Raw genomic sequence first — 26,902 nt, 5'->3', positions numbered from 1 at the left:
GGTCCTTGTTTAGGGTTCTACCAAGGGAACACACTCATTTCTGCCTTCATATTTCTGTTTGCCTTCTTATTTGTGCCAAGACCAGGAGTTAGATTGATGTCTGTATGTGGGGAAGGACCGGGAAGAAGAGGCTGATTGGGAGGACAGTTAGCTTTCCTTGCCAATGGGAAGGCACAGAGCCCTAGATGAAGCCTTTGATTGTGGGTTCCTCTCATTGTCGGCAGAGTAGACACACATAAATCACCCCACCAGGATGCGATGATAAGCCGTCTTCTGAGAATTAAGACCTGCCCAGATTCCGTGAGGTGAGGGTCCCAGCCAACCAGAGTGTCTTGCTGTTGTCGACATCATGATGCATCCGCAAGTCCTCGTTTCAGGCCTCTTACTCCTTCTCCCATGTAAGTGAGAGGTGAGCTGGGGGAGGCTGAGGAGGATAGGGGTTCAGAAAAAATAAAACCAGGTCCCTGGGATCTGTATTACAGCAAAGAACGAAAATGAAACTGTAGCTCCATAGAGATGTCTTAACCTATGTGAATTAAAAAATAATATCCACAAGACTATTAAGTGATGAAAATATGTGCATTCAAGGAAGGGTGAGAACAAGTACATGCATGTTGTAGTCAATTCTTAAGGGCTGAAGAAAGGCTATGAATAGGCAACCTAACCTTCATTTGGACTATATGCTGTCAAAAAATCCCTTGTTCTCAATTATTTAATTACAAATAGTAACTGAACCCATTCTGTGATATTGGGGAAAATAATGAATTGCATATTACATTATTTGGGACAGGATCCATGATAGCCTTGGCTGCCCCAGACGTAACAGACAGCAGAGAATGTCCTTGAACTTCTGATCCTCCTGTCCCTACCTCCCAAGAGCTGAGATTATAGGTGTGAGCCCCTACATCTGGTACACGTTCTAACTTTACAGTCTAATCTCTGGGAAGTGGGGTTGTGGAAGGTCATTAATTCTTTTCATAATTTCTAAAATTTTATTATAATATGTATTATGTTTGTGATCCTAAAAAGTAAAAGGCAAAATGAGGGAATGAGTGTCCCAATGAGAAATACACTCTCGTTACACACTCGCTTTATAGAATAAGAAGTGTGCTTTCTCAGACCATGTCCCAAACTCATGACCTGAGCCTGAATATGGGTGACTATTTAGTAAACCTCACAGTCCACTGTTTCATGCTGTTTGCTTCTCTGTTTGCTCCTGTGCTGGGATCCAACCCAGGGGCTGGCATGAGTGAGGTGAGCATGGTCCCCTGAGCTGCATCTTCAGCCCGCAGAGCTCCCTGACTTGGAAACAATTGGTAATAGGGATTTCAAGCCGTGATCTCAATGGATTCATATTAAAATTATTACTTTAGGTTTAAAAGTTGCATGGTTTAGTTTTTGAGTTAATATTCTGAGTTTGTGGTCTCACTTTATAATTGAGTGTTATTCAATTCCTGGAATGGTACCAACATATAAGCAGAGACTCTTGCTCTGTTTTTTATTTTTTTATTTTTATTTTTTTTTTCTGGGGGAACTAATCCTAAAGCCTCAGTCCTCCAGATGGTATTACAAGGCCCCTTCTGAGTTTGCCTTGGTGGTGTACACCCTTAATCCCAGCACTGGGGAGGTAGAGGCAGGCAGATCGCCATGAATTCAGACAGCCAGCTCTATATTCAGAGTTCTAAATACTGAGGTAGCCAAGGTTACATAGAGAGACTGTGTCTCAAAAAAGCAGCGAAACCATGTGAGCAAACCAAAGCCATTCTGAAAACTGATGTTGAAGTCTGTAAAATTCTGCCTTTAAATCAGTGATGCTGTAAACAAAACTGGGCCCAACTCTTTGTATAGGAGAGGTGGGTAAAGTTACTGGTTTCACTTTCAATAGCACTGAGGGGCGTTAGAGATGGTTTGAGACCGAGTCTCATAAGCCCAGGTTGGTCTTGAACTCACTAGTTTCCTGACTTAACCTTCAAATTTTGGTTTGGCAGGAATACCTACTTCATCATGTACAACGTCTGGAAGAACAATTTTAAAATTTTAGGAATTAGAGCTAATGTCAGTGGTAAATGCGTGTAGTCCCAGTTCTCAGGAGTCTGAGACAGGAGGATAGTGAGTATGAGCCAGCCTGGGCTACACGGCAACACCCTGTCTAAAAACAAACCAAGAGATCAGGCATGGTGGTACATGCCTTTAATCTTGGCAGTCAGAAGGCAGAGTTAGCTGGATCTATATGGGTTTCAGGCTGGCCTAGTCTACATAGAGAGTTCTAGGCCTGTGAGAACTACCTAGTGAGCTCTGTCTCAAAAAGAAAAAAAAAATAAAAGATAGAATGAAAGGAAGGAAGGAGAGAAAGAAAGGGAAATAAATGAATAAATACAAAAAATTAAAAAGATACAGTGTGAATATACTACAGTGCAGTAAATGGCTTTTCCCACACACATGCTGAAGAATAAGCTAACAGAGAATTGTTTATAGTGAAAATGTTAAGCTATGAAAACTCTACAGACAAACATGCAAAGGAAGGCTGGGGCTGGAAATAGAACAATTACCTCCCATGCCCCAGGTTTAACCACAGTTGAGCCAAAAGGAAAACAGGGACCGAAATGAAGGAGTAGATCCATTGTAGGAAACTGTTGAGTGCTCATTCTCCAATTTCACCTTCTTATCACAGCGGCTGTGGATTCTTTCCCAGAAGTGCGTGGAGTGGTGGGCCACTCCGTGACACTGCCATGTACTTATCCAGTGTCTGATGGGATCTCCTCCATGTGTTGGGGCCGAGGGGAATGTGGGGATACATGCGGACAAACACTCATCTGGACGGACGGACACAGAGTCTACTATCGGACAGACCGTCGCTACCAGCTGAAGGGGCAGCTTCTTCAAGGAGATGTGTCCTTGACCATAGAGAATGCTACTGGGAGGGACAGTGGGCTCTACTGCTGTCGAGTGGAGATGAAGAGATGGAATGCCGTACAGAGACTGACGGCCTCACTGCAAGTTCAGCCGGGTGAGTGTGCCTTGCTGCTTTATTTATGTCCTATAAGGGAACTTGCCAGGGAACCGAGTCTTCTGTTTACTAGAGATTTGTTCTTTTTACTAGAACAGGAAATGTAGGTTCTTATAGCCATGCTTGCGATTAAACACTTGCTTTTTATTATTTTTTAATGACATAATCTCATGAATCTCAGGCTGTTTTTTGATGGCCCTGCCCTCCTGTTTTTCCATCCTAAAGCACTTTAGTCTTGATAATTCAGTTGTATACCATTTACTTGTTTATTTATTTGTAAGTGCTAAGATCAGCCTAACGCAAGAGCATGAGCTAAGTCAGGATCCAGGTCCTAACTGTACGCGGGACCATCTTGTTAGTCCTGGAAACTGCATCTGCTCTCCATCCTGAAACTCAGTGGGGAGCTTTACCTAAGCTGAGTGACCTGAACGAAAGGCTGTCCTCTGCCTCGGAGTTAATGTCTTATGACATTAAGTCACCTGTCCTCTACACTGTAAAAGCCCAGCAGCTCTGACCTGAAAAGCAGGCCACGCAGGGAGCTGCTGCACTGATGAGCTGGCTTCCACAAGGGTCAGCTGACCCTGCTGAGCACAGACCACACGCACAGGAGGACGAGAGTTCCACTTCAGGTCTGTCCTGCCTTGAGCTTTAAAAGAGTCCTCACATCTTGTCACAAAATTATCCTTTGTACAAAAACATGGCCATAAGGGAAGGTGTTTTTCTCCCAGTGCCTTTCCAGGGGTGACCAGTGGGAAGTTCATGAAAGCCCCAGTTCTTAAATCATCACAGTTTTCTCTGTGATGTGCCATAGTAAGAGCAGAGCCAGAAGGATGCAGCTTCTGCTGATATCCCCTAATCTCCGTTGCTAAGGACTCACACTGACAATCGACAGCAATTCTAGCTTGTCTCTACTTTTAAAATCCAGCATATCCACATCGTTCATCATTGTTCAGCCTTGGCATTTTGTCCCTTGCTTCTTATTGATCTGTTTGGTTTTGACACGGAACCTCACTGCATGGTGTGGACAGTCAGGATCTCTCAAGTAGACCAGATTATCCTTGAACTCACAGATCCAACTGCCTCTGTCTTTTGACGGATGGGCTCAAAAGCCTGTTTCACAGTGCCCACCTGCTTAAAATTATTGACAGTTGGCTGGTATCGAGCATAGAAACCATTTCACAGGTCAGTGTTGACAAGTCCTCTGTCTGGCTAGTTAAGGGGTTCAAAAGTGACTCTGTTTCATCCTTAACCATGACTTTTTATGATTTCCTGTGTATTTTAACATACCAAGCTTCCTCTTCCCATGCCTTAGGACCCTCATCAGCTCCTTCAGACGCTCCCATCTACCTGGGAGGAAAATTGCCCCAGAACAAGAAAAGCAAAGCTCCCAAACTGGTGGCTTCTTTCCTGGTTCTCATAGTGGTCTTATGACTAGAATGTTCCCATGCTTACATTTCTCTGTAAGAGATTTCATTCCGCCCAGGGAAGGTTTGCATTGTGCTTAAGCCTCTGCACATGCAGTAGACTCAATCACAATCTAATAGTTTGAATCGAATAGTGTGAACAGTTTGAATCAAATAGTGTGAACAGTTTGAATCGGATAGTGTGAACAGTTCGAACTGGATAGTATGAACAGTTTGAATCAAATAGTGTGAATAGTTTGGATTAAATAGTGTGACTAGTTTGGATTGAATAGTGTCAATAGTTTGAACTGAATAGTGTGAACAGTTGGAATTGAATAGTGTGAACTGTTTGAATTGAATACTGTGAACAGTTTGAATCAAATAGTGTGAACAGTTTTGTTCTAACACAGCCACACCCACTCCTTGCTATGTTATCAGCAGTGATTTTCAAAGTGATTGACATGAACGCATGCTCCTGAACACCTATGTTTTGGTTCCTGAGTCCAGGACACGTAACTATCTGACCCTCTGTAGGAAAGGGGCTTGAGGACCAGTGAAATGGCTCAGTGGGTGTCTTAGTTATGGTTTCTATTGCTGAGACACCATGACCATGGCAACTCTTATAACGGAAAAACTTTCAGTTGGGTTGGCTACAGTTTCAGAGGTTCAGTTCATTATTCTCAAGGTGTGACATGGTGGCCTGCAGGCAGACATGGTGCTGGAGAAGGAGTTGAGAGTCCTACATCTTGACTCACAGGCAACAGGAAGTGAACTGTCTCACTGGGTATAGTTTGATCACAGGAGACCTGAAAGCCTGCCTCCATATTAACACAGTTCCTCCAGCAAGACCATACCTACTCCAACAAAGAAACACCTCCTAATAGTGCCACTCCTTTTGGGGACATTTTCTTTTAAACCACAAGAATGGGTAAAAGTGCCTATGGCCAAGCTTGATTACCAGAATTCAGTTATTGCAGCCTATTTGGGAGAAGGGGAGAACCAACTCTCTCAAGCTGTTGTCTGACCTTAACATGTTGGCTATGAAAAACTGCACGCACGCGCGCACACACACACACACACACACACACACACACCACACACGCGCGCGCACGCGCGCGAGAGAGAGAGAGAGAGAGAGAGAGAGAGAGAGAGAGAGAGAGAGAGAGAGAGAGAGAGAGACAGCGACAGAGAGACAGAGAGCAACAGAAACGAATGAAGAAATACAATTTTTAAATTTTAACAGTGGGCTGGACTCTACTTCTACTAGCTTCCTGCCTATAACAGGTGAACTCATTTCTTTTCCTTCTTTGGAGGTAAAACCTGGCTCGATTCAAATGCCATCACATCTACTGCAGAGAAGAGTGTTCAGAGGAGTTATTCCCAGTTCGCAGGGTTTATTTAGTAGCCAGCAGAGTTAGCACCACTAAGAGCTGCTTGTGTGGAAGCCATCAGCTGACATAAGCACTGTGTGCTCCTTCTGGACTTGGTCATGGGCTCTTTCCTCCTGGCACCGTTTCCCCTCAACTCCAGCCTTGGCATTCTGTGCACTCCCTGAGCATCAGTGAGCTGCTTGGATTCCTGCAGCACTTCTGATTCTTTTTCTGATTTGTGAATTGCAGGTTAAAACTACTTTGTCCCAATATGAGGTCTGCAGTGCTTCAATATCTAAAACCTCTTGGGCATGGCCTTGGTAATATACCTAAAAAATTAAATGCCATTAAGTATTCATACATAGAATTATCAATAGTTTATAAATCTCCCTATAAGCTATGTATATAAAGTGTATGTGATGAATGCTACATCTATCCATGTTTAGACTTGAGCCCCATATGTGAACTATACATAAACTGTTACAAAATTTTCAGAATTGCCAAAATTCTGAAACTGTTGACACCAAAATTTTTTTATAAGGAATATTCACCCTGTTTCTCTTAGCTTGGAAGAATCTAGAGTTGACTGTGTCTATTCCCTATACAAATATGCCCATAATTTCGTGTTGGGCCTTGCATGGGACCTCTTGTGGGCCAACTGGCCTAGTTAGCCTTGTGATGCAGCACTGTGTGCGTGTCCTCTCTAGACTAGAACATGCTCAGAGTGCAGTCTGTGGGTGAAGTCAGTCACCATTGAGAGGAACACACTCAGCTCCAGTTCCCAATACCCTCTCAGTGTCACGGAGATGCTGAGAGAGATGTGAGGATTTGATCTATTGCTTAGAATATGTTTCAGTAGGGATGTGGGCCCCGTTCTCATCTCCAGGTTGTCAGTGCAGCTGCCTCCTATTGATGAGCTGTCTCCACAGCCTCACCCTGCTGCATCCTAGGTGCTCAATGACAAAGAACAGAAGTTCAGGAGAGGAACCTCTGCCTGGAGACATCCTCTACCTGATATTCGAGGGAGAGGGTGTATCTAAGGCTCTTCTTTCTCTTGCTTGGCTGACCTTTGCTTTTATATTGATTTCTAGATCCAGGAGTTCCAACAAGTTCTTCAAGAAGAGTTGCAATTACAAGTACATTCAAACCTATCAACAGACCCAGTACTACACCAATGCAAACCAGAACTACACCCAAGAAACTCATCACTACTCCAAGGAAACCAAGAACGACTAAAATACCCACAGCTACCACAAGGAGACTCCCAACCACTCCAAAACGCATTACTACTACGAAGAGACCCTCAACCACTCCAAAACTCACAACGACTCCAAGGAGACCCTCACCTACCACAAAACTCACAGCTACTACAAAGAGAGCCTCAACTACCATAAAATGCACAACTCCTACAAAAAGACCCGTAACTATCAGAAAATCCACAACTACTACAAGGAGACCCTCAGCTACCAACAAACCCACAACTACTACAAGAAGATCCTCATCTACCACAAAACCCACAACTATTCCAAAAAGACCCTCCACTACTACAAAATACACTACTACTACAAGGAGACCTTCAGCTACCCCCAAACCAATAACTACGATAAGGAGAACCTCAGCTACCACAAAACCCACAAATACTACAAGAAGACCATCAACAACCATAGAACACCTGACTACTTCAAGAAAACCCACACCTCCTATAAAAACCACCTCTAATCCAAGTAGGCCACCAACAACCATTAATCCCAACACTACTTCAAGAAGACTTACACCTCCTATAAAATCCACAACTACTCCACAGCAACCAGCAACTATGACAAAACACACAACAAAGAGACTCTCAACTATGAGAAAATCTACAGCTGCTCCACAGAGATCAGCAACTACCCCAAAACCCACAGTTACTACAAAAAGATTCTCAATTACCACAAAACCCACAACTACAACAAGGAGAACCTCAGCTACCACAAAACCCACAACTACTACAAAGAGGCCATCAACTACTAAAAACACCACAACTACTCCAAGGAGACCCAAAATTACCTCAAGCCCCACAACTACTCTGAGGAGACCATCAACAACTGTAAAACCCATGACAACTCCAAGAAGACCCACACCTCCTACAAAATCTACAACTACTCCACAGAGACCAGCAACTATGAGAAAACACACAACTCTTCCACAGAGAACCTTGACGACCACAAAATCCACTATTACTACAAGGAGACCCTCAACTACCACAAATACCACAACTACTACAAGAAGATCCTCAGCTACCACAAAACCCACAACTACTAAAATAATGCCACCAACTACTACAAACACCACAACTACTCCAAGGAGACCCACAATTACCATAAAACCTACAACTATTCCAAGGAGACCATCTACAACTGTAAAACCCATGACAACTCCAAGAAGACCCACACCTTCTATAAAACCTACATCTACTCCAAGGAGATGCCTAACAAACATAAAACCCACAACTACTACAAGGAGACCCTCAACTACCATGAAACCTACAACTACTACAAAGAGACCCTCAACTACCATAAAACCCACAACTCCTAAAAGACCTTTAACTATCAGAAAATCCACAACTACTACAAGGAGACCCTCAGCTACTACAAACCACACAACTACTGCAAGAAGATCCTCAGCTACCACAAAACTCACAACTATTCCAAAAAGACCCTCTACTCCTAAAACATACACTACTACTACAAGGAGACCTTCAGCTACACCAAAACCAACAACTATTACAAGGAGAACCTCAGCTACCACAAAATCCACAACTACTACAAGAAGACCATCAACAACCATAGAACACCTGACTACTCCAAGAAAACCCACACCTCCTATAATAACCACCTCTAATCCAAGTAGGTCACCAACAACCATAAATCCCAACACTACTTCAAGAAGACTTACACCTCCTATAAAATCCACAACTACTCCACAGCGACCAGCAACTATGACAAAACACACAACGATTCCAAAGAGACTCTCAACTATGAGAAAATCTACAGCTGCTCCACAGAGATCAACAACTACCCCAAAACCCACAGTTACTACAAAAAGATTCTCAATTACCACAAAACCCACAATTACTACAAGGAGACCATCAACTGCAACAAAATCCTCAACTACTACAAGGAAACCATCAACTACCACAAAACCCAGAATTACTACAAGGAGACCATCAACTGCAACAAAATTCACAACTACTACAAGAAAACCATCAACTACCACAAAACCCAAAATTACTACAAGGAGACCATCAACTACCACAAAACCCACAACCACTACATGGAAACCATCAACTACCACAAAACCCAAAATTACTACAAGGAGACCCTCAACTACCACAAAACCAGCAACTACTACAAGGAAACCATTAACTACCACAAAACCCACAACTACTACAAAGAGACTATCAACTACCACAAAATCCACAACTACTACAAAGAGACTATCAACTACTACAAACCCTACAACTACTCCAAGGAGACCCACAATTACCTCAAGCCCCACAACTACTGTGAGGAGACCAACAACAACCATGAAACCCATGACAACTGCAAGAAGACACACACCTCCTATAAAACCCACATCTACTCCAAGTAGACCCCTAATAACTATAAAACCCAAACCTACTCCAAGAAGACCCACACCTCCTACAAAATCTACAACTACTCCACAGAGACCAGCAACTATGAGAAAACATACAACTCTTCCACAGAGAACCTTAACGACCACAAAATCCACTATTACTACAAGGAGACCTTCAACTACCACAAATTCCACAACTACTACAAGGAGACCCTCAGCTACCACAAATACCACAACTACTACAAGAAGATCCTCAGCTACCACAAAACCCACAACTACTAAAAAAATGCCACCAACTACTACAAACACCACAACTACTCCATGGAGACCCATAATTACCACAAAACCTACAACTATTCCAAGGAAACCATCTACAACTGTAAAACCCATGACAACTCCAAGAAGACCCACACCTTCTATAAAACCTACATCTACTCCAAGGAGATGCCTAACAAACATAAAACCCACAACTACTACAAGGAGACCCTCAACTACCATGAAACCTACAACTACTACAAAGAGACCCTCAACTACCATAAAACCCACAACTCCTAAAAGACCTTTAACTATCAGAAAATCCACAACTACTACAAGGAGACCCTCAGCTACTACAAACCACACAACTACTGCAAGAAGATCCTCAGCTACCACAAAACTCACAACTATTCCAAAAAGACCCTCTACTCCTAAAACATACACTACTACTACAAGGAGACCTTCAGCTACACCAAAACCAACAACTATTACAAGGGGAACCTCAGCTACCACAAAATCCACAACTACTACAAGAAGACCATCAACAACCATAGAACACCTGACTACTCCAAGAAAACCCACACCTCCTATAAAAACCACCTCTAATCCAAGTAGGTCACCAACAACCATAAATCCCAACACTACTTCAAGAAGACTTACACCTCCTATAAAATCCACAACTACTCCACAGCAACCAGCAACTATGACAAAACACACAACGATTCCAAAGAGACTCTCAACTATGAGAAAATCTACAGCTGCTCCACAGAGATCAGCAACTACCCCAAAACCCACAGTTACTACAAAAAGATTCTCAATTAACACAAAACCCACAATTACTACAAGGAGACCATCAACTGCAACAAAATCCTCAACTACTACAAGGAAACCATCAACTACCACAAAACCCAGAATTACTACAAGGAGACCATCAACTGCAACAAAATCCACAACTACTACAAGAAAACCATCAACTACCACAAAACCCAAAATTACTACAAGGAGACACTCAACTATCACAAAACCCACAACTACTACAAAGAGACAATCAACTACTACAAATCCTACAATTACTCCAAGGAGACCCACAATTACCTCAAGCCCCACAACTACTCTGAGGAGACCATCAACAGCCATAAACCCCATGACAACTGCAAGAAGACCCAAACCTCCTATAAAACCCACATCTTCTCCAAGTAGACCCCCAATAACTATAAAACCCAAACCTACTTCAAGAAGACCCACACCTCCTACAAAATCTAAAACTACTCCACAGAGACCAGCAACTATGAGAAAACATACAACTATTCCACAGGGAACCTCGACTACCACAAAATCCACAATTACTACAAGGAGACCCTCAGCTACCACAAATCCTACAACTACTCTGAGGAGACCATCAACAACCATGAAACCCATGACAATTCCAAGAAGACCCACACCTCCTATAAAACCCACATCTAATCCAAGTAGTCCCTTAACGACAATAAAACCCAAAACTACTTCAAGAAGACCGACACCTCCTATAAAATCAACAACTACTTCACAAAGACCAGCAATTAAAACAAACCCCACAACTACTACAAGGAGACCCTCAATTACCACAAAACCCACAACTACTAAAAGGAGACCCTCAACTACCACAAATCCCACTACTACTACAACTACTGCAAACCCCACAACTAAACCAGGAAGACCCATAATCCCAACAATCCCCATAATCCCCACAATCCCCTCAATCCCCAAAATCCCCATAATCCCCACAATCCCTACAATCCCCAAAATCCCCACAACTATTCCAAGAAGACCCCCAACAACCAAAAAATCCAAAATTACTACAAGGAGATCCACAACTACCACAAAACCGACAACTACTACAAGGAGATCCTCAACTACCACAAAACCGACAACTACTACAAGGAGACCCTCAACTACCACAAAACCCACAACTACTACAAGGAGACCCTCAACTACCACAAAACCCACAACTACTACAAAGAGACCATCAACTAGTACGAACCCAACAACTACTACAAGGAGATCATCTACTACGACAAACCCCATAACTACTACAGGGAGACCCTTTTCTACAACAAACCCAAGAACTACTACAATGACACCCTCTACTAAGACAAACCCCACTACTACTACATGGAGATCCTCAGCTACCTCAAAACCCACAACTACTACAAAGAGACCATCAACTACTACAAACGCAACAACTACTACATGCATACCCTCTACTGCGACAAACCCCATAACTACTACAAGGAGACCCTCTACTGTGACAAACCCCACAACTACTACATGGAGATCCTCAGCTACCTCAAAACCCACAACTACTACAAAGAGACCATCAACTACTACAAACGCAACAACTACTACATGGATACCCTCTACTACGACAAACCCCAAAACTTCTACAAGGAGACCCTCTACTGTGACAAACCCCACAACTACTACATGGAGATCCTCAGCTACCTCAAAAGCCACAACTACTACAAAGAGACCATCAACTACTACAAACACAACAACTACTACATGGATACCCTCTACTACGACAAACCCTATAACTACTACAGGGAGACCCTCTTCGACAACAAACCCCACAACTATTACAAAGAGACGATCAACTACTACAAACACAACAATTACTACAAGGAGACCCTCTACTATGACATACACCACAACTACTACATGGGGATCCTCAGCTACCCAAAAATCCACAACTACTACAAAGAGACCATCAACTACTACAAACGCAACAACTACTACATGGATACCCTCTACTGCGACAAACCCCATAACTACTACAAGGAGACTCTCTACTGTGACAAACCCCACAACTACTACATGGAGTTTCTCAGCTACCTCAAAACCCACAACAACTTCAAAAAGACCATCAACTACTACAAATGCAACAATTACTACATGGATACCCTTTACTATGACAAACCCCATAACTACTACAATGACACTCTCTACTGTGACTAACCCCACAACTGCTATATGGAGATCCTCAGCTACCTCAAAAGCCACAACTACTCCAAAGAGACCATCAACTACTACAAACACAACAACTACTACATGGATACCCTCTACTATGACAAACCCCATAACTACTACAGGGAGACCCTCTTCGACAACAAACCCCACAACTACTACAAAGAGACCATCAACTACTACAAACACAACAATTACTACAAGGAGACACTCTACTATGACATACCCCACAACTACTACGTGGGGATCCTCAGCTACCCCAAAATCCACAACTACTAGAAAGAGACCATCAACTACTACAAACACAACAACTACTACATGGATACCCTCAACTACGACAAACCCCATAACTACTACAAGGAGACTCTCTATTGTGACAAACCCCACAACTACTACATGGAGATCCTCAGCTACCTCAAAACCCACAACTACTTCAAAGAGACCATCAACTACTTCAAACGTAACAACTACTACATGGATACCCTCTATTACAACAAACCCCATAACTACTACAATGAGATTCTCTACTGTGACAAACCCTACAACTGCTACATGGAGATCCTCAGCTACCTCAAAAGCCACAATTACTACAAAGAGACCATCAACTACTACAAACACAACAACTACTACATGGATACCCTCTACTACGACAAACCCCAAAACTACTACAATGAGACCCTCTACTATGACAAACCCCACAACTACTACATGGAGATCCTCAGTTCCCTCAAAATCCACAACTAGTACAAAGAGACTATCAACTACTACAAACGCAACAACTACTCCATGGATACCCTCTACTACAACAAAGCCCAGAACTACTACAAGGAGACCCTCTACTGTGACAAACCCCACAACTTCTACATGGGGATTCTCAGCTACCACAAAACCAACAACTCCTACAACAAGACCATCAACTACCACAAACGCAACAACTACTACAAGGATACTCTCCTCTACTATGACAAACCCCACAACTACTACATGGAGATCCTCAGCTACCCCAAAATCCACAACAACTACAAATAGACCATCAACTACTACAAATGCAACAACTACTACATGGATACCCTCTACTACGACAAACCCCAAAACTACTACAATAAGACCCTCTACTATGACAAACCCCACAACTACTACATGGAGATCCTCAGTTCCCTCAAAACCCACAACTAGTACAAAGAGACTATCAACTACTACAAACGCAACAACTACTCCATGGATATCCTCTACTACAACAAAGCCCAGAACTACTACAAGGAGACCCTCTACTGTGACAAACCCCACGACTTCTACATGGGGATACTCAGCTACCACAAAACCCACAACTACTACAATGAGACCATCAACTACTACAAATGCAAAAACTACTACATGGATACCCTCTACTACGACAAACCCCATAACTACTACAGGGAAACCGTCTTCTACAACAAACCCCATAACTAATACGAGAAGACCCTCCACTATGACAAACCCCACTACTACTACATGGGGATCGTCAGCTACCACAAAACAAATAACTACTACAAAGAGACCATCAACTACCACAGACGCAACAACTACTACAAGGAGACGCTCTACTATGACAAACCCCACAACTACTATATGGGGATCCTCAGCTAGCCCAAAATCCACAACAACTTCAAAGAGACTATCAACTACTACAAACCCAACAACTACTCCATGGATACCCTCTACTACGACAAACCCTAGAACTACTACAATGAGACCTTCTACTAAGACAAACCCCACTACTACTACATGGAGATCCTCAGCTACATCAAAACCCACAACTACTACAAAGAGACCATCAACTACTACAAACGCAACAACTACTACATGGATACCATCTACTACGACAAACCCCATAACTACTACAGGGAAACCGTCTTCTACAACAAACCCCATAACTAATACAAGAAGACCCTCCACTATGACAAACCCCACTACTACTACATGGGGATCGTCAGCTACCACAAAACAAATAACTACTACAAAGAGAACATCAACTACCACAGACGCAACAACTACTACAAGGAGACCCTCTACTATGACAAACCCCACAACTATGATGTGGGGATCCTCAGCTAGCCCAAAATCCACAACAACTTCAAAGAGACCATCAACTACTACAAACCCAACAACTACTACATGGATACCCTCTACTACAACAAACCCCATAACTACTACAGGGAGACCCTTTACTACGACAAACCCCATAACTACTACAATGAGACCCTCTACTAAGACTAATCCCACTACGACTACATGGAGATCCTCAGCTACCTCAAAAGCCACAACTACTACAAAGAGACCATCAACTACTACAAACACAACAACTACTACATGGATACCCTCTACTACGACAAACCCTATAACTACTACAGGGAGACCCTCTTCGACAACAAACCCCACAACTACTACAAAGAGACCATCAACTACTACAAACACAACAATTACTACAATGATACCCTCTACTATGAGAAACCCAACAACTACTATGTGGGGATCCTCAGCTACCCCCAAATCCACAACTACTACAAAGAGACCATCAACTACTACAAACGCAATAACTACTACATGGATACCCTCTACTATGACAAACCCCAAAAATTCCACAGGAAAACTGTCTTCTACGACAAACCCCAAAACTACTACAATGAGACCCTCTACTAAGACAAACCCCACTACTACTACATGGAGATCCTCAGCTACATCAAAATCCCCAACTACTACAAAGAGACCATCAACTACTACAAACCCAACAACTACTCCATGGATACCCTCTACTACGACAAACCCCAGAACTACTACAATGAGACCCTCTACTAAGACAAACCCCACTACGAGTACATGGAGATCCTCAGCTACATCAAAATCCACAACTGCTACAAAGAGACCATCAACTACTACAAACCCAACAATTACTACATGGATACCCTCTACTACGACAAACCCCATAACTACTACAAGGAGACTCTCTACTGTGACAAACCCCACAACTACTACATGGAGATCCTCAGCTACCTCAAAACCCACAACTACTTCAAAGAGACCATCAACTACTTCAAATGTAACAACTACTACATGGATACCCTCTACTACAACAAACCCCATAAATATTACAGGGAAACCATTTTCTACGACAAACCCCTTAACTACTACAATGAGACCCTCTACTATGACAAATACCACAACTACTACATGGGGATCCTCAGCTACCTCAAGACCCACAACTACTACAAAGAGACCATCAACTACTGCAAACACAATAACTACTACATGGATACCCTCTACTATGACAAACCCCATAACTACTACTAGAAGACCCTCTACTGTGCCAAACCCTACAACTTCTACATGGGGATCCTCAGCTACCACAAACCCAACAACTACTACAAATAGACCAACAACTATCACAAATTCAACAACTACTACAAGGAGACCCTCTACTGTGACAAACCCCACAACTACTACATGGAGATCCTTAGCTACCACAAAACCCACAACTACTACAAAGAGACCATCAACTATTACAAACACAACAACTACTACAAAGAGACCATCAACTACTCCAAATGCAACAACTACTACAAGGATACCCTTTACTACAACAAACACCAAAACTACTACAAGGAAACCCTCTACTATGACAACCCCTGCAACTACTACATGGAGATCCTCAGCTACCACAAAACGCACAACTACTTCAAATAGAATATCAACTACTACAAACCCAACATCTACTACATGGATACCCTCTACTATGACAAACCCCATAATTACTACAAGGAGACCCTCTACTATGACAAATCCAACAACTACTACATGGAGATCCTCAGCTACCACAAAACCCACAACTACTACAACGACACCATCAACTACTACAAACGTAACAACTACTACATGGATACCCTCTACTACGACAAACCCCATAACTACTACAATGAGACCCTCTACTATGACGAACTCTACAACTACTCTAGAACCCACAATTACTACAAGGATACCCTCAGCTACTTCAAAATCTACAACTACTACAGGGAGACCATCAATTACCAGAAAACTTACAAGTATTACAAGGAAACCCTCATCTACCCCCAAACATGCAACTACTACAAAGAGACCCTCAACTACCACAAAAGTCACAACTATTCCAAGGAGATCATCAACAACCATAAAACCCATGACGACTCCACGAAGAGCCACACCTTCTATAAAACCTACATCTACTCCAAGTAGACCCCTAACAACCATAAAACCCAAACCTACTTCCAGAAGAACCATCCCTTCTATAAAATCCACAACTACTCCACAGAGACCGGCAACTATAACAAAACACACAACTATTCCACACAGAACCTCGACTATGATCAACCCTGCAACTACCACAAGGAGACCCTCAACTATCACAAAACCCACAATTACTACAAGGAGACCTACAAATACTCCGAAATCAACCAGAATCTCTACCTCTACTTCTCCACTACCAGTAGACAGGCAGACTTCCGAACCAGGTAAAATTCAGGTGTTTTATTAATCAGAGGCCTTCTCATAGAATTCTGTAGAACACATAGACACAAGGCAGTTGTAAATATGATCCAGGTGAAGGAGTATTAGCTGGATTCTAAACAATGAATTCACTATGTCCATGGTTCTCCAGTCTTTGTATGTGCACCACCTCTTCTGTAACAATTTGAACATGGAGGACACCCATCTCTCTATATGAGATTTTCCAGGGATTCAGTACTAGCCAGATTTAGTTGGATCATTGATCTAGGATAGCTGTGAGGATGTTAGGAATCTGGGATAGTAGGGCATGACTTTCTGATGAAAAACTAAAGAAAGAATGAATGAGAACTAGTGTGTGGGTAGATGGACTCGAACCCTTTTCAGATATTCTGAAATTGTGCCATCCAGCTAAGGCCACAATGCAGGGAAGCTGACATTCAGTGTTTCCTGAGCACCAGGCAGCATGCTACATGCTTTATGATGCAGTGTTTAATTCTCAGACACTTGTGTCCTATATAGCTGTGATCTGTCCTGCTTTTATAGTGACAGCAACTGGCAGAGTCAGAAAGTTCTTGGGGGAAGTTATAGAGACAGAAAGTGGCTCAAACTCTGTCCCTGTTCACTTGAGTTGGAAGCTGATTCTTCTGATTCTGGGGTCAGAACTCTGGCCACAGGCTCTGAGATTTATATTTAGATAGTTTGTCCTGTATTCAGATCCTCACTGAAGAAGACTCCATTTCATGGACAGTTGATACTTTCTAAACTTTTCCTTCAAGGATCTTTCCAATTATTCAGGAATCAGGAAAATGCAAAAAGATGTCTTTTATACTGATGATTTATACATTGAATTAAAAGTCCTTAGAGATTTGACATGTTCAAGCTTGGGCTGGAGAGATGGCTTCATAGCTAAAAGCAAGTATTGCTATTGAGGAGATCCTGAGTGAGTTGGTTTCAGGCATCCATGTTGAGCAGCTCACAAATGCTTGTAGTTCCACTTCCAGGGGATCTAAGGCCTCTGGTCTTCGTTAGCATTTGCAATTATGTGTAGAAATATAAACACAGATAACATATGCATATATGCATAATTTAATATAAAATATTATGCATATGCTTTGGGTGACCCCTAAAATTTAACTTTAAATACTCATATGTATGAATTTAGACTTAATTTTAACAGACAGTTTGTTAGAGAAGGGGAAAATGTCATATCCAAAGACAAGAATAGGTCCAATTCTTCTATATCCAGCACTGAAAAGAGAATAGCTCTTTGAGATACTTAAAGCTTTTTAAAGCAGCCCATCCCCTGAGGTAGGGCTGAATTCTGACGAGCAGCCGAAGGGTCACAGATTTTTGTTTGTTTTGCTAGATCAATCTAATGGAAAGTATTGATTTCCTTGCCTCCCATTGGCCTGTGGGTACACTTAATGGACTCTGAAGTGGGCTACAAGCTGAATTTGCAGAGGGCCCTAGGTTTTAGATTGGGATTTTAGAACATAAGCATTTGTGAGAGAACCCATTTTGCTCTGGGCCACTGTAAACACTGGAGGATTGTGAGGATCTCTCGGGACTGAGAGAACTTTTCAAGACTTAGTTTCTGCCTGCATCAGGGGTTGGGCTCATGGGCTGAGTTTGGAGAACAAGTTCCTGACTTCATGGAAGACAGAGATTTAGAATAGCAGTGACAGCTGACATGATTATGTGACCAGCTGGAGTGATATTAGTTGAATTTTATTTTGTTGAGCTAGGATCTCTACTTGGCTGGCATGGAACTCATGATGTAGACCAAGTTTGTCTAAGTCACAGAGGTCTTCCTACCTCTGCTTCTAGTGATGAAAGGTGTTTGCCACCATGCCTGTCAGTGTTGAATTTAGTTTATCTTGTTTTATATTTGAGTCACTTTCTCTTATACCTGGAAGGTTGTGCTTAAGATATGAGGTCACACACAGATTCTAGACTGTAGATGGTGCCTAAACCTAGCCTTTGGCTCCTTGGGAGTGTGCCCCCGATGAGTAAAAAAGGTGAGAATCAGGAGGCCATAGTCAACCAAGTGTACTCATGCTTGGCAGTGCCAGCTTTGGCAGTAACTGGGAGTCCCATAGACCTGCAGCTGTACCACTCACTGTCTGGGAATTGTGCGTGTGTGTGTGTGTGTGTGTGTGTGTGTGTGAGAGAGAGAGAGAGAGAGAGAGAGAGAGAGAGAGAGAGAGAGAGAGAGAGAGAGAGAGAGAATAAAATGAAACTGGGCACCCACTGTTAGGATTTGTTTATTTCTGTGACTCAGCAGGATGAAAATTCTGTACAAACAGAATTCCAAAAAAAGGTATCTCAGAAACACCCCAAAATCAGATTGAAATTCAGTGACTCTCCTGGCACACAAAATCACATCATGTGTGGCAAGTTGACTCGTGAGTGATATTACAGGTGATTTCTGAAGCAATTCTGATCCTGGCCAAGGCAAACTGACACATTAGATAAGAGCACACAAGCTGTTCGGATGTCGTGGTAGTTCCTCTCATTCTGAGTAGAGTCATCCTGATGTTTCAGTGTGTGTATGGCCTTTGTGCACTTACAATCCTCAGCTAATATGGAAGTAGAGAGGAGGTGAAACCTTAGGCTGTTCCAAATCTAAGTGCTCTTCTTCACCTAATATTTTTCTTTTATATGTGTTTTATTTAAAAAGATAACATTGTCACTATTCAGAAGTTACTCTCATCAACAGCCCATTCAAAAGCGATTTGATGTTAAAAATATGTGCCAAAACGATTTCCATGAGATATTAAATAACCAATGCAAAACTTGCTCCTTCCTTTGCATATGCAGCTATACGCCATGCAAACTGGACAGCCATACTCAGTCTTATAGACAACCTGGGCACGTACATGTATCATTGAGAGAGAGAGAGAGAAAGAGAGAGAGAGAGAGAGAGAGAGAGAGAGAGAGAGAGAGAGAGAGAGAGAGAGAGAGAGAGAGGAAACATTAAGATATACAACTTTCTAGATAAATTTAACAAAATACTGGTATTTAGTCTGATGCTATGGTTTTTTATCATGTTATTTAACATTTAATCCTCCATAGAAGTTGGTACGAATATATGTAGTGTCTATAATGAAAGTATAGCATTGTTCTAATAACAATTTTCATTCTTTTTGAACAGCTTACACTGAAACTGTGACATCTCCACACCGCCCTTGGAATAAACACACTGTAAGCAAATCCTTCCCTGTGTTAACAACCAGACTCTCATCTATCTTCCTGGAATCATGTTGCCTTTAGAGACTCTGTAAATCAATTTACAGACTTGTGTCTCAAAAGAAGAAGAAGAAATAGAAGAGAAAAAGATTTGAGCAAAGTTGTTTCTTCCTTTATCGTAGGATCCAGGAAGCTCACACAGGAGGTACTAAATTTGAGGATAGCCTGAACTACAAGGTCAGCTTGAGTCCACCATGAGAACTTGTCTCAACAATCCGAGAGAGACCAAGACAATATTATATATATGATAAATCTCATGAAAATAAGAGACGAATTTGTCTCTAAAAAGAGTGTCAAGTTTATTTTGATGGGCAAGTTTGTCAGCGATGCCCAATAAGTGATATTTTACAAGCAATGGAGGGAGGCAAGGACACACAGAGAGATTGATTCATTTTCTATGTTTAAAAGTTACATTAAAATAAAAAGAATGAATTAACTAGAGGAGACTAAATTAGCATAGCGTATTTGCATATACTAGTACAATATCAGAGGGCATCACACCATGTCAAAAGTATTGCTAACTGAGCAGACTTGTGCTGTTTTTAGCACAACCTTGCATGGTGTAGTTATACCTGAGCTCGGTTAACTGTAGAATAGTCAACTTTACCAGCAAGAAGAAATACTTTAGAATTAAACTCAAAACAAGAACTAGCAGATCTGGATTCTGAAGCTGTCAATCTGGCTCTAGTTGCATTGAGAACAGTGCACAGAGACACACCTTGTGTGCTTGTGTGCTGTGTCTAGGTTTTTGATTTGCTTGTTTTGGGGATAGGGTCTCCTGGAGACCAGGTTGGCCTTGAATTCTCCATGGAGTTGAGAATGATCAAGAACTCCTGACCCTCTTGTCTCAACGTCTCAAGTTCTGGGATTACAGGTGTGCCTAGCAATAGCAGCACGCATCCGGAACCTGTAGATCAACTTTCTAGACTTCAGCTCGTGAAGAAGTTGAAAAAAATATTTGAAGATGTACGAGAAAGAATAGCCATTGCTGCCATTCATAGTGGGAAAATGTTATGAAGTAAATGTTTATGTAGGCATAATGGACTTACCTGTGATCCAGGTACTCAGGAGGTGTATGCGGGAGGACCCGAAGTTCATTGTATTGGCTACATAGTGAGTATCAGGTCAGTTAGAATACACATGATACTGTCTCAAAACCAACACATATTACTTTATTATATACCTACAGTGTTTGTCAAGAAGGACCTGAGAATCCCTTTCCCAGGAATCCACTGAACATGTTGTTTGAGGACATAGCGACAGCACTCACAGAACTTAGCTAACTTGTCTATGGTCTCCCTGACTAAACAGTGGAGCCTGGATTGTGACTCCGGAGACGAGGCTCATATATGGACAAACACCTGGTCTCTGTTCTCCCTTTCCTTGCAGTTAAACCATCCATGGGCTTTGTGTACAGTTAGTAGATTAGTGCTAAGCTATTAGAGAGGTCACACCTGCTGCCCTCCTGTCTCCTGCTTATTCCAGTGTGTGCTGATCCCTGATCCCCTGCACCAGGGCACTAGAGAGATTCTGCATTTCTGTCTGATCACATGGTGGTAATTAGGCTTTGTTGGAGCAGTTTCTTCTGAGTATTTTTTTTTAAAGCTGTAGATCTTGCTGGGCATGGTGGACCATGGCTTTAATCCCAGCCATAAATAGGTAAAGTCTGGCCCATCTTTGTGAGTTCAGTGGAAGCCTGGTCTATACAGAGAGTTCAGCAGAGCTGTGACTATGTAGTGAGAAGTAAGACCCTGTCTCAAAAAACAAAAACAAAAACAAAAAAAAGAAAAAGAAAAAGAAAGAAAGAAAAAGAAAAAGATAGAATCCAGAATTTTACAAGACAATTAGGATCTGTGAGGAAAGACCAGGCTCAGTAGCTGAGCACAGGCTGGGAACATCAGAACATCAAATTAGACAGAAGCCATTGTTTTTCTCAATAGAGGAAAAACATACTGAATATCAATGCAGACATAATCACTCACAAGATATGTACCCCTGTTGTAATGTCAAATCACATAGAAAACATTGTCATCCTTCTAGACACTTTGAAGTTTGTTTTCTCTAGAGTTGAACAACTTAGTACCAGCTCAGGTTGTCTGGTTTACTTGCGTGTTCTAGTCTATTTTATTTAAATGCCTGATCTCTCTATGTGGCCCTGGCGGTCCCAGAACTGCTATGTGGACCAGACTGTCTTGGAACTCTCAGATAATCTTCTGTCTCTGCCTCTCTAGTGCTGGGAATCAAGGAGCACACTCCCACATACTTGCCTATTCTAGATTAGCCACAGAAGATGGAGGGAAACAATCTAGATTGAGGTCTAGGGTGTGTTTTCTGCTCATCTCATTTGATATCTCTTCAATGATTGATGTTTCCTCAGGAAGCGGTCCCCACACCACACCCCATCACAGTCCCCACTAAGGGCCTCTACATCGGAATCTCCGTGTCTGTTGGGCTGTTGCTTCTCACGGGCATCCTGATGATCTTAAGTGAGTAGCTTTATCAAGGTCTCATTGTTAGGGATGGAAATGGGTCTCCCTGGGAAAATGGTCACACAAGCCAAGGAATTTTGGCAGAGCAAAATATTTTATACCTGTGGCATAGTGCAAAACCACTTTAAATCCACTGAGCAAAGTGGGGTCCTGCTGGGCCTTTAACTCTAAAGCAAAGAGGTTCTGTTCCTGATTCTGAGTGCTCAGAGCTCGGCCTCACAGTCTAGGAGACTTGTCGTATAAAGCAGAGCAGCGACTAGGGAGAATGGTGTCTGCGCACAGAATTTGACGGTAGGAAAATGTTTGCTCCCCAGTTCTTCTTGCCTAATGGTGTCTTCCCACATGTCTTTCAAGATGGCACTTCCTCTGTCTTCTTTAGCCCTCTGGTAGAAGACAGTGCATTTCATGTCTGTTTTCCAGACCAAGGATCTAGAGCAAGGCTTCTCAGCCACTCTGACTGTCTTCAATGAACTTCACATGCTGTGGGGTTCACATTTCGCATGCAATATGCAAGATACATATTGCAGTCCCTTCTGGATCCCAGGGATGTGTTAGGACCTACTCTGCACTGAGATTCTAACACTTGGGACGTGCTCAGTGAACAGTGTTACAGTACATCATCAGGATTCCTGTCTCATGTAACTTGTAAAGCTTAAATACTGGTGGCTCATTTTCTAAATATGATTGTTTGTTTGATTTGTTTCCTTTGTAATTTTTGAAATTTTCTGTCTTATATATATCTCAGGCTGGCTTTGAACTTATAGTGTAGCTGAGGCCAGTGTTGAAGTTCTTAGACTTCTGTCTCTGTATTTCGGCTTACAGCATATGCTTTATATTTCGATTGTTGGCCACCTCAAGAGAAAAATTGACATTTACCATAAAGAAATTGAATTTGTGGCTGAAGAGATGGTTCAGCACTTTGCCAGTTGACTGCTCCTATAGAGGATGTAAGATCTATCCCAGAACCTGGATGGTTGACTCATAACTGCCTGTTATTACATCCACATGGGATGTCTCTAGATTTAGGCACTTTCTTTCTAGAGTACATATTCACACACACAAGGGTGCATGCATATACATGTATACATACAATCATACACACACACATTTACACACACATAGAAACACAAAGAGAGGGGGGAGAGAGAGAGAGACAGAATAAATTTTTAAAAGAACAGGCTTGAGATTTAGAAGGCAAGCGACTATTGGGAGACCTATAGTGTGTTCTCTTCTAGACTGCAGATCTGTTTTTGTCCCTGTGATGATACTGTTGAATTCTGGAACATATCTAATAGAAGAGGCAAATAGGGTATTGGAGGGAAAACTACATGACTAACCCCTGAACAGAATCCTTTGACGGTGGCCCTCAGGCCTGCTTGACCCTTTCCTATAGGGTTTGTGGGAATGCACAGGCGTTTCTGTCTGTCGAGCCCATTCCCTAAATAAGAATGTCAATCATTGTCATTTCCAGATACAAACATGAGCTCATTAGTGACCTGTTTCACATGACTGTGTAGAAATTTGGGAATAAGAATACATGTGTCAAACATCAGAAAGTTTCTTTCTAATATTTAAAACTTGGTTATTCATAATGATTATTTAAGCTGACCATTGGGTGTTCACCTATAATCCCAGAATGCAGACTACCCATATAGAAGAATCATAGGTTATGACTTTATGACTAGCTTAGAATAAAATAGTAAGATAATTTTTTAAAAATGAGAGTATAAATTGTGTAAAATACTACAAATATGTTCACTTTCTTAGCCCAAAGTTGTTTGTTCTCCTCCGAGGGTGGCTACTGGGAGTCAAAGGTCTTTAACAGCAGTGGAGAGTAAGGAATACCTTAGTGGTGCACACTTCTGAAGAACATTATAGAAGGAACCGAAGCCATTATAGTGACATTTAAAAAATGGTGCTCGATGGAAGAAACCATTAGCAGGACCTTGTGTCTCAGGTCCCTCGGGGAGTCGATGGTTAGCTTGTCTCCAGCAGCCAATTCAAACCCCAGACTGCATTTCTTTCAGTGCAAGAATTTACCAATGCCGTTCTAGCACATTAGGAATGGTATCTGGGTGAGTGCATCAAACCAAAAAGGCAGACGAGAGACTTTCTGTGTGGTGGAGGAACAGATGACCTTCCCACTTTACCAGGGAATGGCTTAATTATAAACAGAAACAATAGTCTTGCTTAGAAGAAAAGATCACGAATGTTACTGATGACATGTTCAATTTAACTCCACCTAACTGCCCCCCCCCCCTCCATTTCAGAGTGCAGACACACGAGAAAGAAGAGGAAGCCAGAGGTGTAAGTTGTCACGCTCTGTCGATTGCTTTGGAGCTTGTAATCTTGTGGATTTCTCCTTGTTCTTTCTTTTCCTTTTCTTCTCCTCTTTCTCCCATTCCTTCCCCTTCTTTTTTATTTACTTGTTTTAATTATTTTTTCATATATACTTTGCTCATGTTCCTTTCCCTCTACCAATTCCTCTCAGGTCATGCCACTTCCCAACCCACCCAACGCTATGTTCTCCTTCTTTCAAACAAAGGAAGGAAGGAAGGAAGGAAGGAAGGAAGGAAGGAAGGAAGGAAGGAAGGAAGGAAGGAAGAGCCAGATAAAATCTAAAACAATACAAAAATGAAGATCAAAACAAAAAAGTCCAAGACCATTTTCTGTCAGTTGTCACACTGGCTCATCTGAGCTTTCTGACCCTAAGTTGTTTCCGTACTTGTACATGTGAAACTGAACTACACAAAGCAAAACTTGGTCCCATCTTCTTGGTAAATGACAGCACATGTATTCTTCAAGTGCTTGACTGGTTTTTACATTTCAACAGTAGAGATGTGACTGACTGGTTCTACATTTCAGTTGTAGAGATGGCTAGTGTTCAGACAACAAAACTCCACTCTGCCTAAACACTACCCATGAGTTAAAGTTATCCCGTTTTCTTCTCTGATTTGCTGCTTTATGAGTTCTAAGAAGCTCACATAGAAATCCCCTGTGACTATCAGGATAACCCCCGCCTCATCTAATAGGAAAGGCCAGATTCCAAACACCAGTAACTCTCTCCCAACATTAGTTTTTCTCCCTACAGTGCCTGATGTTTTTGCACACGTGGTGTATACGAGTGTGCCCCCGACTGTACACTCTGCAACTGTTTCCCAGACCACCAGCCCCTGTGGAAAAGCCCTGCTTCGTTGCTTTACACATTTCCCTTCTGTGTTAGTGTTGGAGTGTGCAGATGCACACTTTTAAAAAAAGCACTTTTAACAATAACTTACTTATCTTTTGTTGTGGTAGGAGGTGGTGGTGGTGGTGTGTTTGTGTGCACACACGCAGGTTCCATGGCACCTGTGAAGATCAGAGAACAACTTTGTGAAGCTGGTTTGCTCCTTCTGCCTTTCTGTGGGTCCAGGGATCTAGCATGGGTCACCAGGCCCTCCTAACCCTTTCTAAAGGGCCACAGTCCTAAGCTGCAAATAGAGCAATCATCCAGCTCCTAGGCCAGTTCCCACGTGCACAGCCTGATTGGGTTACTCCCTATGATGTTAGGTATCTGTATTTTTAGATATTTGACTTTTGTGTTCTATTACATGAGTATCCCAATAGATGCCAATATCAACTCACTTTATTAAATGTTTCTTTCTGTGTCTGATGCTTATCAAGCAAATGTTTCTATGACTTTACTGTCGGGTCCCTGTGTGGTGCTATTCACTTCCTGTTCCAGTTTTTGTGGATGGGGCTCCTGCACTCCTGAACACCCAGTCTTACTTAATCTTAAGTGAAAACTTTGCTCCGACCTGAAAAGTGACCTTCTTAATCTTTTTCAGCAACTCTCTTTTCGGCTCAGTCGTCTTCCATGCTTATATGAATGAAGCTTTCGAAAGTACACTGCAACTCCCCACCGAAGATATAGTCTACACGATTGAAGACAATTTCTACTCCAGGATAAACTCCCAGTGGCCCTCTAAGATGACAACATTCCAAGTCTGCAGATGA

The 26,902-nt window shown here is 42.1% G+C and overlaps 1 protein-coding gene across 1 annotated transcript; it reads left to right on the top strand.

Annotated features, from left to right (window-relative positions):
* Nucleotides 1-349: 349 nt before the first annotated feature.
* Nucleotides 350-26,902, top strand: LOC119813693 (hepatitis A virus cellular receptor 1 homolog). The gene is made up of 6 exons (XM_038329100.1): nt 350-398; nt 2,672-3,007; nt 20,323-20,372; nt 22,795-22,903; nt 25,177-25,213; nt 26,734-26,902. Exons 1-6 carry the CDS (start codon nt 350-352, stop codon nt 26,900-26,902), a joined length of 750 nt encoding a protein of 249 aa, XP_038185028.1.

The sequence above is a fragment of the Arvicola amphibius genome, chromosome 4 (assembly GCF_903992535.2).
Source record: "Arvicola amphibius chromosome 4, mArvAmp1.2, whole genome shotgun sequence".
NCBI lineage: Eukaryota > Metazoa > Chordata > Mammalia > Rodentia > Cricetidae > Arvicola > Arvicola amphibius.
This window is presented reverse-complemented; position numbering and strand designations above follow the sequence as displayed.